Source organism: Cynocephalus volans, chromosome 17, assembly GCF_027409185.1.
Source record: "Cynocephalus volans isolate mCynVol1 chromosome 17, mCynVol1.pri, whole genome shotgun sequence".
Classification (NCBI taxonomy): domain Eukaryota; kingdom Metazoa; phylum Chordata; class Mammalia; order Dermoptera; family Cynocephalidae; genus Cynocephalus; species Cynocephalus volans.
Window position 1 is genome coordinate 5,035,103 of NC_084476.1, and position 14,205 is coordinate 5,049,307.

Sequence of the window (14,205 nt, forward strand, 5' to 3'; positions counted from 1 at the left end):
GGGTCTGTGTCGTGTGTCTGTGTCTGTGTGTCCGCGCACCCGCGGGTCTGTGTCGTGTGTCTGTGTCCGCGCGCCCGCGGGTCTGTGTCTGTGTGTCTGTGTCCGTGTGTCTGCGTGTCCGCGGGTCTGTGTCGTGTGTCTGTGTCTGCGTGTCCGGCGCCCGCGGGTCTGTGTCCGTGTGTCTGTGTCTGTGTGTCCGTGTGCCCGCGGGTCTGTGTCGTGTGTCTGTGTCTGTGTGTCCGCGTGCCCGCGGGTCTGTGTCGTGTGTCTGTGTCTGTGTGTCCGCGCACCCGCGGGTCTGTGTCGTGTGTCTGTGTCCGCGCGCCCGCGGGTCTGTGTCTGTGTGTCTGTGTCCGTGTGTCTGCGTGTCCGCGGGTCTGTGTCGTGTGTCTGTGTCTGCGTGTCCGGCGCCCGCGGGTCTGTGTCGTGTGTCTGTGTCTGCGTGTCCGCGCGCCCTCGGGTCTGTGTCTGTGTGTCTGTGTCCGCGTGTCCGTGTGCCTGCAGGTCTGTGTCTGTGTCTCTGTGTCTGCGTGTCCGTGTGCCTGCGGGTCTGTGTCGTGTGTCTGTGTCTGTGTGTCCGTGCGCCCGCGGGTCTGTGTCGTGTGTCTGTGTCTGCGTGTCCGGCGCCCGCAGGTCTGTGTCGTGTGTCTGTGTCTGTGTGTCCGTGTGCCCGCGGGTCTGTGTCGTGTGTCTGTGTCTGTGTGTCCGTGTGCCCGCGGGTCTGTGTCATGTGTCTGTGTCTGTGTGTCCGTGCGCCCGTGAGTCTGTGTCGTGTGTCTGTGTCTGCGTGTTCGGCGCCTGCAGGTCTGTGTCTGTGTGTCTGTGTCTGTGTGTCCGTTCACCCGCGGGTCTGTGTCCATGTGTCTGTGTCGTGTGTCCGTGCGCCCGCGGGTCTGTGTCGTGTGTCTATGTTGTGTGTCCACGCGCCCTCGGGTCTGTGTCGTGTGTCATGTGTCTGTGTGTCCACGTGCCCGCGGGTCTGTGTCCGTGTGTCTGTGTCGTGTGTCCGTGCGCCCGCGGGTCTGTGTCGTGTGTCTGCGTCTCCGCGCACCCGCGGGTCTGTGTCGTGTGTCTGTGTCTGCGTGTCCGGCGCCCGCGGGTCTGTGTCCGTGTGTCTGTGTCTGTGTGTCCGCGTGCCCGCGGGTCTGTGTCGTGTGTCTGTGTCTGTTTGTCCGCGCACCCGCGGGTCTGTGTCGTGTGTCTGTGTCCGCGCGCCCGCGGGTCTGTGTCTGTGTGTCTGTGTCCGTGTGTCTGCGTGTCCGCGGGTCTGTGTCGTGTGTCTGTGTCTCCGTGTCCGGCGCCCGCGGGTCTGTGTCGTGTGTCTGTGTCTGTGTGTCCGCGCACCCGCGGGTCTGTGTCGTGTGTCTGTGTCTGCGTGTCCGCGCGCCCGCGGGTCTGTGTCGTGTGTCTGTGTCTGCGTGTCCACGTGCCCGCGGGTCTGTGTCGTGTGTCTGTGTCGTGTGTCTGTGTCTGCGTGTCCGGCGCCCGCGGGTCTGTGTCGTGTGTCTGTGTCTGCGTGTCCGGCGCCCGCGGTTCTGTGTCCGTGTGTCTGCGTGTCCGCGTGTCCTGCTGCTAGGCCTGTCTGAACGTGAGGTGGTGGCGCGGCCTAGGCTGCAGCCCTTCCTGTCAACAGGGCAGAAGAAGGAAGCGCAGCTCCGGCTCAGCCCGCCCGGGTCTAGGAGGGTCCCGGGGAGACGCGGCCGCGGGCCCGGCCCCCCTGCGCTCCCGGACGCGGTCAGCGGTGGCGGATTTGCTGGTGGTTCTTGGGCACGGCCACATAGCGCAGCTTCTTCATGACGGCGGGCCAGCCCAGCAGCCGCTCGTCCCACATGTACTCGGGGGACAGCACCTTGGTGGGCTTGTGGTACAGCAGGTACTTGTTCAGGTGGCTCTCGTCGTGCCACACGGCCTCGACGCCGCTGGCCTTGTCGGTCATCATGGCCTGGTGGCAGGCCCTGGTGAGCCGCTGCACCTCCGGCACCGAGCCCCCGAAGAAGGCGCCCATGTAGTAGAAGTCGCCCTCGTCGCGGGGGATGTGGGCCTGGGACCGGGGCCGGCGCTCGTAGGGGAAGGCCTCCCGGCCGCGGCCGTAGTAGCCGGGGTGCAGCGTGCCGAAGAGCGGGCTCAGGATCTCCACGCCCACGTGGTCGCGGAACTGCATGTCCACGTCGGCGCACACCAGGTAGTCCACCTCGCGGAGGAAGCGCCGCTCCGAGAAGTCGCCGATCACCTCCATGCGCCGCATGGACACGTCCTGCCAGCGCGCGTAGCTGCGCGCCTCCAGCACCTCCAGCCGCCGCCCGTCCCCGAGGGCCACGCGCGGCACCTCGGCCGGCCGGTCGGTGAAGACGTAGTAGTTGACCCGGTATCCGACCATGAAGTGCTTCTCCGCCGTCTCCAGGAACAGCTTCAGGAAGACCACGTACCTGCAGGGGAGCCACAGCAGGGACGGGGGACATCAGGGCCAGGGCCACCTCGGTGCCCAAAGAGGCGGGCCCTGCGCGGATCCAGCCGCCTCGCGAAGGCTCAGAGCAGCAGGCGCACATTCCCCTGCCCTGTCCTGAGCCAGAGCGTGGGCTGTGACCCGCCCAGAGGTGGCGGGCCCATCAGCACCCCCGTCTCAGCAGGGAAGGAGCTTTGAGCCTGAGGAGGCTGGGAAACTTGCCACCGTCCACAGGCAGCAGAGCCAGAGGTGGGACACACGCCCCCGCCTGAGCTCCCCTGGCAGACCCTCCCTGGCTGGCCTGAGGAAGCGTCCCCCACGCGCCCCCTTTGCTGCCCTGGCAGAGCCGGCCTGGCTGGGACCAGCGGGGGCCGTCACCTGCTGCCCTCACTTGCGGTGGGCTCTGCCTGGGGCCCCCTCCCCTGTCTCTACACGCTAGAGCTCCCTCCCTTGGAGGGTTCAGGTTGTTGTGTTGACAAGGCCCTCAGTAAACTGCTTATGCTCCTAAGAGGGTGTCTTTCCTGAACTCTTTCACTGGATCAAGGATCAGGTCCAGCACTGTGGACAGGGGAAGGGGGGAAAGGGGGTCCCAGAAAGAAGGGACATGTAAGGGCTTGCTTAGGCCTCAAACCTTGAATCCAGAGGTAAAATGTTTTAGGCCCCCCACCCCGGGAAGGTTTCTCCAACTCATTCAGATGGCTGGTCCCTCCTTGAGGCCCCCCAGGACTATGTGCTCCCCACCATGGGGACAGGGGCTCCCAGAGAGTGTGCTGTGCCCCCTGTGAGACCCTAAGTGTCTGGAGCAGACACCGTGGCTGCTTTACCCTCACCCGGCTGGTGGGTAAATCCCTCACAAGGGGAAGGAAGGCACTATGGTTAATTAGGGGACACCCACACACGCATGGGATGACAAAGCCCAGCCCCCGGAGTTCAGACAGGAGAGCCAGGCTGCCAGGTGCAGCTCCAGGCCTGGCCGCCAGGGATGGGTGACAGGGCTTGTGGTTTGGCTGTGCGGCCACTTCCCTCAGAGGGGCTGGGGACGCAGGGCTCCATGAAGGCACAGCACCTGCCCACACGTGGCACAGACCACGCCCGGGATCGAGAGGGGAGACAGACAGACAGCAAGGCAGTGCTGTGACAGAGCCCTGTGCTGGCCGTGGGAGCCGGGCGGTGTGCTTAGTGGGGGCTGACTCCACAGCCCTTTGTCCCTGGGAGCTGGAGTAGGAATTCTCAGGCCGACCTCTCTGCCCTCAGTCTGTGCAAATTAACCAACTGAGCTAAACTGGCCAGCCCCCATGTCTGAATTGGTAAAGGGGATGACAAAGGCCCCAGGGCCACCTTGCAGGTGTCCAGCCTGTGAGGGAAGGAGGCTTCTCCCTCCTGCAACCCCTCCCGCATGCAGGCACCTCAGCACGCAGGAACCGTGCCCCACAGCAGTCCCTGCGGTTGGTTAGTGCTGCCAGCCCCGCTCCACAGACTCCGAGGGATGGTACTGCGCGCCTGCAGCGGCCTCGCGAGCTCCCAGTGAAGCTGGCCGGACCCCGTTGCAAGACCTCACTGATCAGCTGCCTCCACAGGTGCCTGGCCCGACCCTCCCTCTCTGCCTCATCCTACATCTGGGCAGAGCAGCTGCAGCTCTGCGGGCATCCTATTCATACTGGTCCGAGGACAGCAAACAGGCTACCCCCTTCCTGCCATCTCTGGTCAGTGAAAGGGACCTGTCTTGAGGGGGTGCAGCTGGGCCAGGCTCAGAAGGGGGACTGCCTGGGATTCTCTGTCCCCCACCTCTGACAGGAACAGAGTGGGAGCCGCAGGCTGGAGCTGCCACCCCTGGGTGAGACATAGCCTCAGGAGAAGCAGCTGGGTTTTATTCACCCAGGGAGCCCACAAGAGCTCGGTATGACCATAGAGCACATGAGCCTTAACATGTACCCTTTGGGAGGACAAGACTATCCCCGCCCCACTGTGTCCTGAACATAAGGACAGATCTTGAAGTCCCCAGTCACTCACTATATCCCAGGTCACTGCGCTCAGTCACCTCACCTACTTACTTTTTGATGGCAAACACGGTCAACCCAATGGTGACATTATGGAGCCGGAACTGTGCGTTCAAGATGTCGATGTTGAAGGTCCCCTCCCAGACAATGGGAGCCAGCCAAGGAGTCACAACGAGGACATCATTTCTACTGCACAGGGAAAGCCACGCAGCAACATGTGAGCTGACAGCAGGGGTGACCACACACACATGCTGCTGGCCTCTGCCCCCGGCCCCCCACTCAGCCTCTGTCTCCTCAGCACAGCCCAGAGCTGACCACCCTTCCAGACAGAGCTAGCACTTGCCAGAACACCACCCAGAGGCACATCCAGACTCCAACTGGGCAGATCACTGTCAGATCTGACTGAATGTGAGACTCTGCTGGACCACAAAGGAGGCTGAGATCTGCCAGCAAAGAGGCAGGAATCCCCGCTGGAGAAAGAAGGGCCCATCACACCTCTCCACATTCTTTGGTGGACAAAGGGATAGGAAACAAGACCCAAGTCAAAGAGAAAAGGGAAAGAGAATCCTATGTGTTTTTGTTTTTGTTTTTTTAAAAGATGACCAGTAAGGGGATCCTAACCCTAGACTTGGTGTTGTCAGCACCGCAGTCTCCCAAGTGAGCCACGGGCCGGCCCTCTATGTGTTGATAAACTACAGAACATCTGCTGTGACCAGGTCAGCTAAGCTGTAGTGCCTTGGGAAATCTGGGATACGTTAGCCGTCACATCCACGTGTTCTGGAAAATGGAATCATAAGGACATTCTAACTTAAGAAGCCAGACATACAGGCACCAGAAGAAGAAACGAAATAACCTAGAATGTTTCTTGTAAACTTTACCCTAGATTCCTGCATGTAGGATGTAACTTAGGAATGATCCAAAATCTATCTGTGAGGGTACTTCCAAAAATTCATAGAAAAATAGGGTTAAAAAATAACGTGAATCTTTCCAGGAACTTTTTGAAGACCCCTCACATAGGTACTAGCCAATAGAAAAATTGATGTCATGATCAGGGGCTGTCCTCTCCTCTCCTCTCTGATTCTCCACCTTTGTGTCATAAAATGCCGAGCTCTGCTGCCACCTGGCCACCTGACGTATGTCTTTCCTGGCTGCAGCCATCACACGGGCTCAGTAGACCCCGTACTCAAACATTTGGCGTCAGTTCCTTTTAGGTCAACAGTGGGCCTGCAAATTCAGATATCAGAAAACCTAAGAGGAAAAGACTCTGACAAAGCAAACTGATATTGAGATTGAAATGAAGAAAACCACCCTTTAGTATCTTTAGAACAGCACCTTGTTCTATGTTAGATTTTCAATAAATTTACTCACGAGGGTGTTAGCACCTTTGGCTGGGGATATACCATCCTGCAAAAGCAAAACACCATAACGTGAGTTTGAATGAAAATTATGTGGGGTGTACATAGTAGGTGGGGCACGTACAGCTGCCGAAATGTGACTGAGCTCCTGCATTCTGGCCAGGGTGAGCAATTCCATGCAGGCTGCGCTAATGAAAGCATTCCATCATCCCAGGCCCTGGGGAAGGGCTGAAGCTTAGAGCCTCCGATTCAGCATTTTTAATGGAAGAGGAATGAAGTCACCTCAGGGCATGGTGCCTTCTACTTGACTCAGGCTGGAAGAGACCTAAGGGGTTCTGTTTTAATTTACTGTGGGCAGGGAGGCTGTCGGACCTGGCCTCTGTCCCTGGTAGTTCCCAGGGAAAGGCTGTCATCACAGGGTATCCCACCTGGGCCTGAAGTCTGCTCTGCCCCTTCACAGGCTGGTGACAGGGCAGGTCTTATGGCTCCCAGAGCCAAGGCTTCCTGTCTGGGAAATGGGAGAGTAACACCTCCCTCTCTCGGTCCTCACGGGTGCAGTTCCCACGGTGGCTTAGAGCACTGTCAGGTGCAATAGCCTGTGGAAATGTGTGAGCAGTGGATACCCACCCAGAGTACGGTAGAGCCCCCGGGAGACAGCAGCCAGTGGCCCATTTTCAATGTAAAAAATGGCTATAATTTGCATTTCCAATGATGGAATTTAAAAGTAGGGAGTCAGCCTTAAAAAGCAAAAAAAATTCTGACACATGCTAAAACATGGATGAATATTATGCCCAGTGAATTAAGCCAGTCACACACAAAAAACAAAAAACCCAGATACTGGGTGATTCCACTTATACAGGGTAGTTGGGGCAGTGAAACTCACAGCAGCAGAAAGCAGAATGACTGGTGGGTGCCAGGGGCTGGGGGAGGGGACGGGGAGTTGTTTCATGGGGACAGACTTTCAGTTTGGGAAGATGAAAAAGTTCTGCAGATGGACGGTGGTGCTGGCTGCACAAAGATGTGGGTGTAACTAACACTACTGAGCCGCACACTTGAAAATGGCTAAGGTGGGAGCTTTCACGTTACGTGTATTTTACCACAGTTAAAAATAAAAATAAATACATGAAGAGCAGAGTGGCCAACTCAGCCTGGATTGCCTGAGACTGTCCCCGTTTCAGCACCAGTAAAGGTTCACATCCCAGGAAATCGCTCCCTGAGTCCCAGGCAAACCAAGTCAGTTGGTGCTAGGGACTAAATGTGTCCCCGTAAGTTCATGTATTGAAAACTTGACCCCAACTGTCACAGTGCTAAGAGGGTGGGAAATCTGATTATGGTGTTTGCAAGGTGGGGCCTTTGAGAAGTGATTAGATTGTAAGGACTGTGCCCTCGTGAATGGATTGATCCGTTCATGGAGTAATGGTCGTGGGCCTGATGGCTTTATAAGGAGGGCAGGTGAGCAGGTAGCTCACTCTCGCTCAGACCGTTGTCACCATGTGACACCCTGCGTCACCGTAGTCTCCACCTAGAGGAAGACCCTCACTAGATGTGTTCCCTGGACTTTAGAATTCTCAGCCTCCGAAACTGTAGGAAATAAATTTCATGTCTTCATAAATCACCCACTTTCAAGTATTCTGTTATAAGCAACAGAAAATGGACTAATATACTTGTCAGCCTCCTTCAAAGCCAATGACACGCAGCTGGTCAAAACAAAAGCACCAGCTATAGCTTGGTCTCTCGGTGACTGCAGGATGAGGGCAAAGTCAGAGCGGGGACACCTGGGAAGGAGCAGCCGTTCTCGCTGGGGGGCAACTCTGGGATGTGGGGGGCACCCAATGAAGATGTTATACCTTGACAGTGTTACAACTTGCAGGCCATCCACTTCTCTAACAGCCACACTGCGGAATGAGAACATACGAGATGGGGTTGTAGGGGCACAAGAGCAGGAAATCTAGCCGGGGGTCCCGGTGGAAGGGGTGCAGCGGTGACCTGGAATGTGCAGTGAATCTGTCTGAAACAGTCACAGCACAGCTGCCACTGTGGCAAGGGGCTGTGGCACTGGCCCGTGTCCTTGCCAGGTACCCACCCACCACAACATCACACACTGCAGTGTAGGTTCTCCTCCGCAGATCCACATGGCTCACACATCCACCAGACATTCCTAAGCTGAGGCTGAACAGGGTGTAGGTTTCAGAACATGTCTGCAAATTCTGAAGCCCCCTTCCTTCAACAGGTGGGGTCTGATTCCCCATTCTTCTAGGAAATAAAATGCGACAGCAATGATGCAGGGTGACTTCTGAAGCCAGGTTCTGAAAGGCGATACAGCTTCTGTCTCATGTCTCTTGGGATGCTGGTCTTGGAACCTCCCAACCAAACTGAGAGGAGCCCAGGGCACATGCGGAGCCCCCGGGAAGGTGTTTTAGCCAAGAGCCAGCATCAATGCCAGAAACATGAGGAACTCTGAGATGATCCTGGCACCAGCCACCATCTGCCTAGGACTGCTTGGAGAGACCACGGGGGACCGCCCAGCTGAACCCAGTCAGCCCCAGCAGCCCCAGGAACCCAGGGAGAGATGGCAAGCCAGGATCGTGAGTGTTTTCCGTTAGTGGATAAGCGATGCGAGTGGGAGTTAGCAGATACAGAAAGCAGGACACAGGAGTGGTCCAGCAGAGGGCACAGCAGGGACCAAGGCCTGGAGTCAGGACCACACAGCACATGGATAAATGGTGACAGGCTGCTCTGCTGCAGCACAGAGAGTGGGGGCCGTGGTGGGAGAGATGAGGCTGGAGAGGCTGGGCAGGCGGGGTCAGACCACAGAGGGCTGCTATGTTATGTTCCAGAAAGATCTCTCTGGCTACTGCAAGGAGGACAGGAGTCGGGGCAGAGAGAGACAGGGAGACAAGCACGAGGCTGCTGCAGCTGAGAGCAGCCTCGACCGGAGCAGGGTATGGAGGCAAAGCCATGGGCATGAGAAACACCGAAAAGCAGAGCCGACAGGATCTGGAGCCACCCCGCATAGGGGTGAGGAGGAAGGAAGAGCCAGGAGCATGGTCAGGCCTCCAGCATGGGCACTGGGCAAGGCAGAGCCATCCACTGAGTGGTCTGTTCAGGGGAGGGGCACGGGCAGGGAGCAGAGGCCACGCATGGGACCTCTCCGGGTAAGCGTGGAGTTGGGGGTGGAGGTCAGAGGAAGGTCGAGGCTGAGCCACAGATGTGGAGGCAGTGGTGCCCATGGAGGTGGCTGAGGCTGCTGCAGGCAGAGTATAGAGAGGAGAGAAGAGGAGGCCCTGGCAGGGCAGGGAAAACCGGTGGAGCCAGTCCCCCAGGGCCAGCACTGAGAGTCACACGTGCTTCGCCCTCACTCACCTGTCCCTAGCTCCCGGGCTACCCAGCGTCTGGCTTCTGGGGCTCAGGAACCCGTAGCTGTGGGGAGGAAGTGCACCGAAGGCAGCGGTTCAGGACACTGAGCCAACGACCACCTGTCCAGCCCTCCCTCCGAACAACGCGTGCTGGAGCCAGCACAGACCTTCCCAGGGAGGCCGCAAGGCCTTGCTGCAGGGCCAGGTGCGTTCTGGGCAAAGCCCAGGTGACTTCCCACATCCCACACCAGGGGGTCAGCAGGAAGGAGGTCCCTGGGGACTGTGCTCCATGTGTGGGCACCTATGGCAGCTGCAGGGGGTTCCCATTACTTGGGTCAGTGCAGCCCCCAAGGCCACCCTGGAGAGTTTTCTGGCTGTGTCCACAGATGCCCTAGGAGAGCTGGCCAGTGACCTCAATCTGTGGCTCCAGGAGATTCTATGGCTGACAGCTCGGGCCCCCAGGCTTGTCTTCCCCACCCCCAGCCATGCAGCTGCTCTCAGCCTCCTAACCCCAGCCCCCCTGTTTGTGAAACGGGAGGGAGACAAGCCCATTCCCCAGGTGAGGCTTCAGCAAGGGAGCAGGCGAAGGGGGACACACCGGCTGGCAGGAGCCAGGCATGTGCCACACCCGTCATCAGGGCCCTCAGCATCCTGTGATGCTCGGGGCTGGGCAGCTCAGGGGTTCCCCACGAGGGTCGGGCTGGCTGCTTTGTCAGCTTCCCGCAAGCTGGGCCAGCTGCGCAGGTCAATGTCTCTTACCCGAAGAAAACCAACACGAGCGTTACTAGCAGAAGGGCTGGAGGACGGAGCGAGCCGCACGTCGGCATTCCTGAAAAACAGCCGTGGGAGATCGGACTGCACACCGTGCTCCCCCAGCCCCTGTGACCTGCCTGTCCTCCTGCTTCCACAACCCGAGCATGTCCACACCCCGCTCCCTCCTCCCACTCAGACAGGGGGACGCGCCCGTCCCTCCCAGCTCATCACCCCAGCTGCTCCCCCAGCCCCTCGGTGGCCCCTTCCCGGAGCGCCCCTTCCCCATGGGAGACTGAAGGGAAGTCCGCAGAGCCACAGCTGAGCCCCGCCAAGGACGCGGGGCAGGTCTCACGGCGGCTGACCCGCGTGTTTAACCCGCATGTTCAAACCAGCGCATCCACGAGAAAGTGGCCACTGACCTCCCCAAGCATCCCACGGCCCCTTGTGTGCGCGTGCATGGGGAAATAAAAACCGGTGTTTGGGGGGACAGCTGGCCAGGACAGGGGTCTGAACCCTTGACCTTGGTGTTACCACACTGCGCTCTAACCAAATGAGCTAACGGGCCAGCACTGGTCTTCTTTTAAGGGGATTCTTATGTTTATGGAAGTCACGTGTTCACAGTCAAGAGTACAAATATTCCTACAAGGCTTCCTTCTGAAAAGGTTTCCATCGCCTGGCCCCAGCTCCTATTCCTTTTTCCCCAAATCAGCCCCTTTCAGCTGATCCATCTGCTACTTCTTATCTTACGATGCTTGTCTGTGTTCAGCTCCACGTTTCTGAATCCTGGGACCACGGGACAGTTGATCTCTAATAGCGTCCCAAAGCAAACAGAGAGAGACAGAGAACACGAACGACCAGAATCAGGAATGAAAGAGAAGACATCAAAAACAATCTTAAAATAATTAGAAGGAAGGGCCGGCCAGTGGCTCACTTGGAAGAGTGCGGTGCTGATGACACCAAGGTCGTGGGTTTGGATCCCTATGTAGGGATGGCCGGTTGGCTCACTTGGGAGAGCGTGGTGCTGACAACACCAAGTCAAGGGTTAAGATCCCCTTACCAGTCATCTTTAAAAAAAAAAAAAAATTAGGATTTTAAGCAAATAGTAAGAACAACTGTTTGCCAACAAATTAAACAACTTAGATAGAATGGGCAGATTCTTAAAAAGACAGGAACCAGAAAACTTAGAAGAAAACATAAATCTTTGGGGCATTGAATTAAGCAAAGATTTCTTACATGTGACACCAAATACGCAATCAATAAAATAAAATTTTGATCATTGGAGTTAATCAAAATTAAAAATGTTTTTACTTCAAAAGCACCTATAAGGCAGTCATAAGAAAAGTATAGATGGACAGAAAATATTTGAAAATCATTTACCTATCATGTGTACTTAGAATACATAAAAACTCTCAAACATAAACAAACAAGAAGATAAATACCTCAATTTTTAAAAAGGCAAAAAGTTTTCAAAGGCATTTTACCAAAGAAGATATACATGTGGCTAATAAGCTCATGAAAAGATGCTCAGCTTTATTTGTCATCGGAAATGCAGCTCAAAACCACAGTGAGACACCACCTGGTCCCCAAGGAACGGCTATAACGTGTTGGTGCAGACAGAGAGAATCGGGACCCTGTACACTGCTGATGGGAACATAAAATGCTGCAGTCACTGTGGAAACGAGCGAGCTGGTTTCTTAAACCGTTAAACATGTTTACCTCGTGACCCAGCAATTCCACACTGGGTATCTACCCAAGAGAAAAGGAACCATGCATCCACACAAACACTTGTACACGAATGTTCACAGCAGTCTCGTTCAGAACAGCTAAAAAGTGGAAATGCCCCAAATGCCCATCAACTGATGAATGGGTAAACAAAACGCAGTCCGTGGAGTATTATCCCGCAATAAAAGGAATGGGCTGGCTGGTGGGCTCAGGTGGTTAGAGGGTGGTGTTGTTAACACCAAGGTCAAGGGTTCAGATCTCCCTACTGGCCAGATCCCTCAAAAAATAAAAGGAACAAAATACTGATGCAAGACTTCTAGTCAAGATGACAGAATAGACATTCCCAGCATCACTCTCTCCCACAAATCAATCAATTTACAACTATAAAAAAGCAACAAGCTGGGCTGACAGCCAAGCTGGGGCCGCTAGAGCTCAGGGGTAGAGGAGGAGAGACCTATGGAGTGCATGAACGCAGGAGAAGCCACGATGAGAGAAAGAAAAAGCCGCTCCAACCATTTCGAGCCCCGGCCGCTTCCAGGCTCAGGCTGCTGAGCTCACGGAGCAGGAGCCGGCAAAAGCAACAGCGGAGCCCTTCGGATGGAGTTGCTTGGAGGTGGCAGGGGAGAAGAGGGCCTTGGTGACCCTCAGGCCAGCAAGACCACTAACAGTGTTTCCATGGACCCACACAGGAGTGAGGGGCCACAACAACTGAATAAAAGGAGCCACTTAGAGGCTGGTGAGTCATCACAAGGGACTGGAGCATTGCCTGTCCCATGGGAAGTGTTTGGAGCATGGGCAGCGGGGGGAGATGGGCCCACTGGGGGAACACTGCGGCACAGCAAGGACAGCTGATCTGCTCCCTCGTCAGCGCAGGACCACTCAGAGCAGACTGGTTGGGAATGCAGAATTGCATGGGGTGCAGTTTGCTGAAAGACTCAGGCCCAGATCAGAGATTCTACACAACCAGGTACACTGGATCTCTTGAGAGCCAGAAGTACCTACAAAGTCAACTATTAAAACCTGAGCTGTGCAAAAAGCCTTCCCTAGGAAATCAGCAGCAAAGCAGCAATTTAGCTCAACCACAGGGCTCAAGTGCTGATCCCCACAGGGAGTTCCCCCATTTTAGAAGTATGCAAAAGACAACAAATTAGTTCCAGTGCAGAGTTTAAGTGGTGGGAACAACAAATAATCCAACACAGAACTGAAAGAAAAGAAAGGGACCCGCAACCAGAGACAAAGCTTGATACTAACTAGTAAAGGTCTCACTTTACCAAAGAACACCTATAACACCTAGCAGGACTGGAAGTCCCCTGGGCTACCAAGCCAGAAAGGGGGAGGCCTGGGGGGCCTCAGCAATGGCCCCTGACACCCGCAACCAGTCCCTGGTTGGGTACAAAGGCCTCGGCCACACCCCCCAACACACTCAACCACCCCAGTGTTGACCACCAAGCTACTGCAGGAAGGGCCCTGGGTTCCAGAGCTGAGTTGGTGGGGGCGAGGGCTTTTGCCACACCCCCCTGACATCTGCACCCAGCCCAGCAATGACCAAGCCACCACTGGAAGCCCCCTGGTCTCCCCTATGGGAATGACGGGGGTGCCACAGGCCTCAATCCCGCCCCTTCCTCCTTCCTCCTTCTTCCATCCCATTTCCTTCCCCTTTCCCCTCTGCCGTCCCTCCCAACTGCTCTGCAACAACATCCTGGAATGTAAAATATAATATTAATAAAATAAAAAAAGCAATTAAATAAAAAAAAGAGATACTGATACAGGCTACAACTGGGATGAACCTCAAAAACATTACTCTCACTGAAGGAAGTCAGATGTTACATTACTTCATTTATACGAAATGTCCATGAGAGGCAGGGCTATAGAGTCAGAAAGTGGCTGCCTGGGTCAGGGCCTGGGCCTGGGGCTGGGGTTGGGGCTGGGGCTGGGCCTGGGGCTGGGCCTGGGGCTGGGGTTGGGGCTGGGGCTGGGGCTGGGCCTGGGCCTGGGCCTGGGGCTGGGGCTGGGGCTGGGGCTGGGGCTGAGGCTGAGCCTGGGGCTGGGGCTGAGGCTGAGCCTGGGGCAGGAGCTGAGGCTGGGCCTGGGCCTGGGGCTGGGCCTGGGCCTGGGGCTGGGGCTGGGGCTGGGCCTGGGGCTGGGGCTGGGGCTGGGCCTGGGGCTGGGCCTGGGCCTGGGGCCGGGCCTGGGGCTGGGGCTGGGGCTGGGGCTGGAGCTGAGGTTGCGCCTGGGGCTGGGGATGGGGCTGAGGCTGGGGCTGGGGCTGGGGCTGGAGCTGAGGTTGTGCCTGGGGCTGGGGCTGGAGCTGAGGCTGGGCCTGGGGCTGGGGCTGAGGCTGGGCCTGTGCCTGGGGTTAAGTTTCAGCCTGGGGCTGGGTCTGGGGCATAACTGCAAACAGGCACACGGAATTTTGGAGGGTGATGGAAGAGTTTTAAAATCGATTTCACAACTCTGTAAATTGACTGAAAATAAGTGAATAGTACATCTAAGACAGGTGAATATTATGTTATGTAACTGATACCTTGATTAAGCTGTTTTTTTTAAAAATGCCATCCGTCACAGATCACTGGCCCTAA

At 56.5% G+C, this 14,205-nt stretch overlaps 1 protein-coding gene across 1 annotated transcript; it reads right to left on the bottom strand.

Annotated features, from left to right (window-relative positions):
- Positions 1-1,735: 1,735 nt before the first annotated feature.
- LOC134366196 (histo-blood group ABO system transferase-like) lies at positions 1,736-5,844 on the bottom strand. Its single transcript, XM_063082612.1, has 3 exons — positions 5,809-5,844; positions 4,495-4,629; positions 1,736-2,426 (listed from the first exon to the last, which is right to left on the bottom strand). The coding sequence occupies exons 1-3, from the start codon at positions 5,841-5,843 to the stop codon at positions 1,736-1,738; spliced, it is 861 nt and encodes a 286-aa protein (XP_062938682.1). The 5' UTR covers position 5,844.
- Between the last annotated feature and the right edge of the window lie 8,361 nt (positions 5,845-14,205).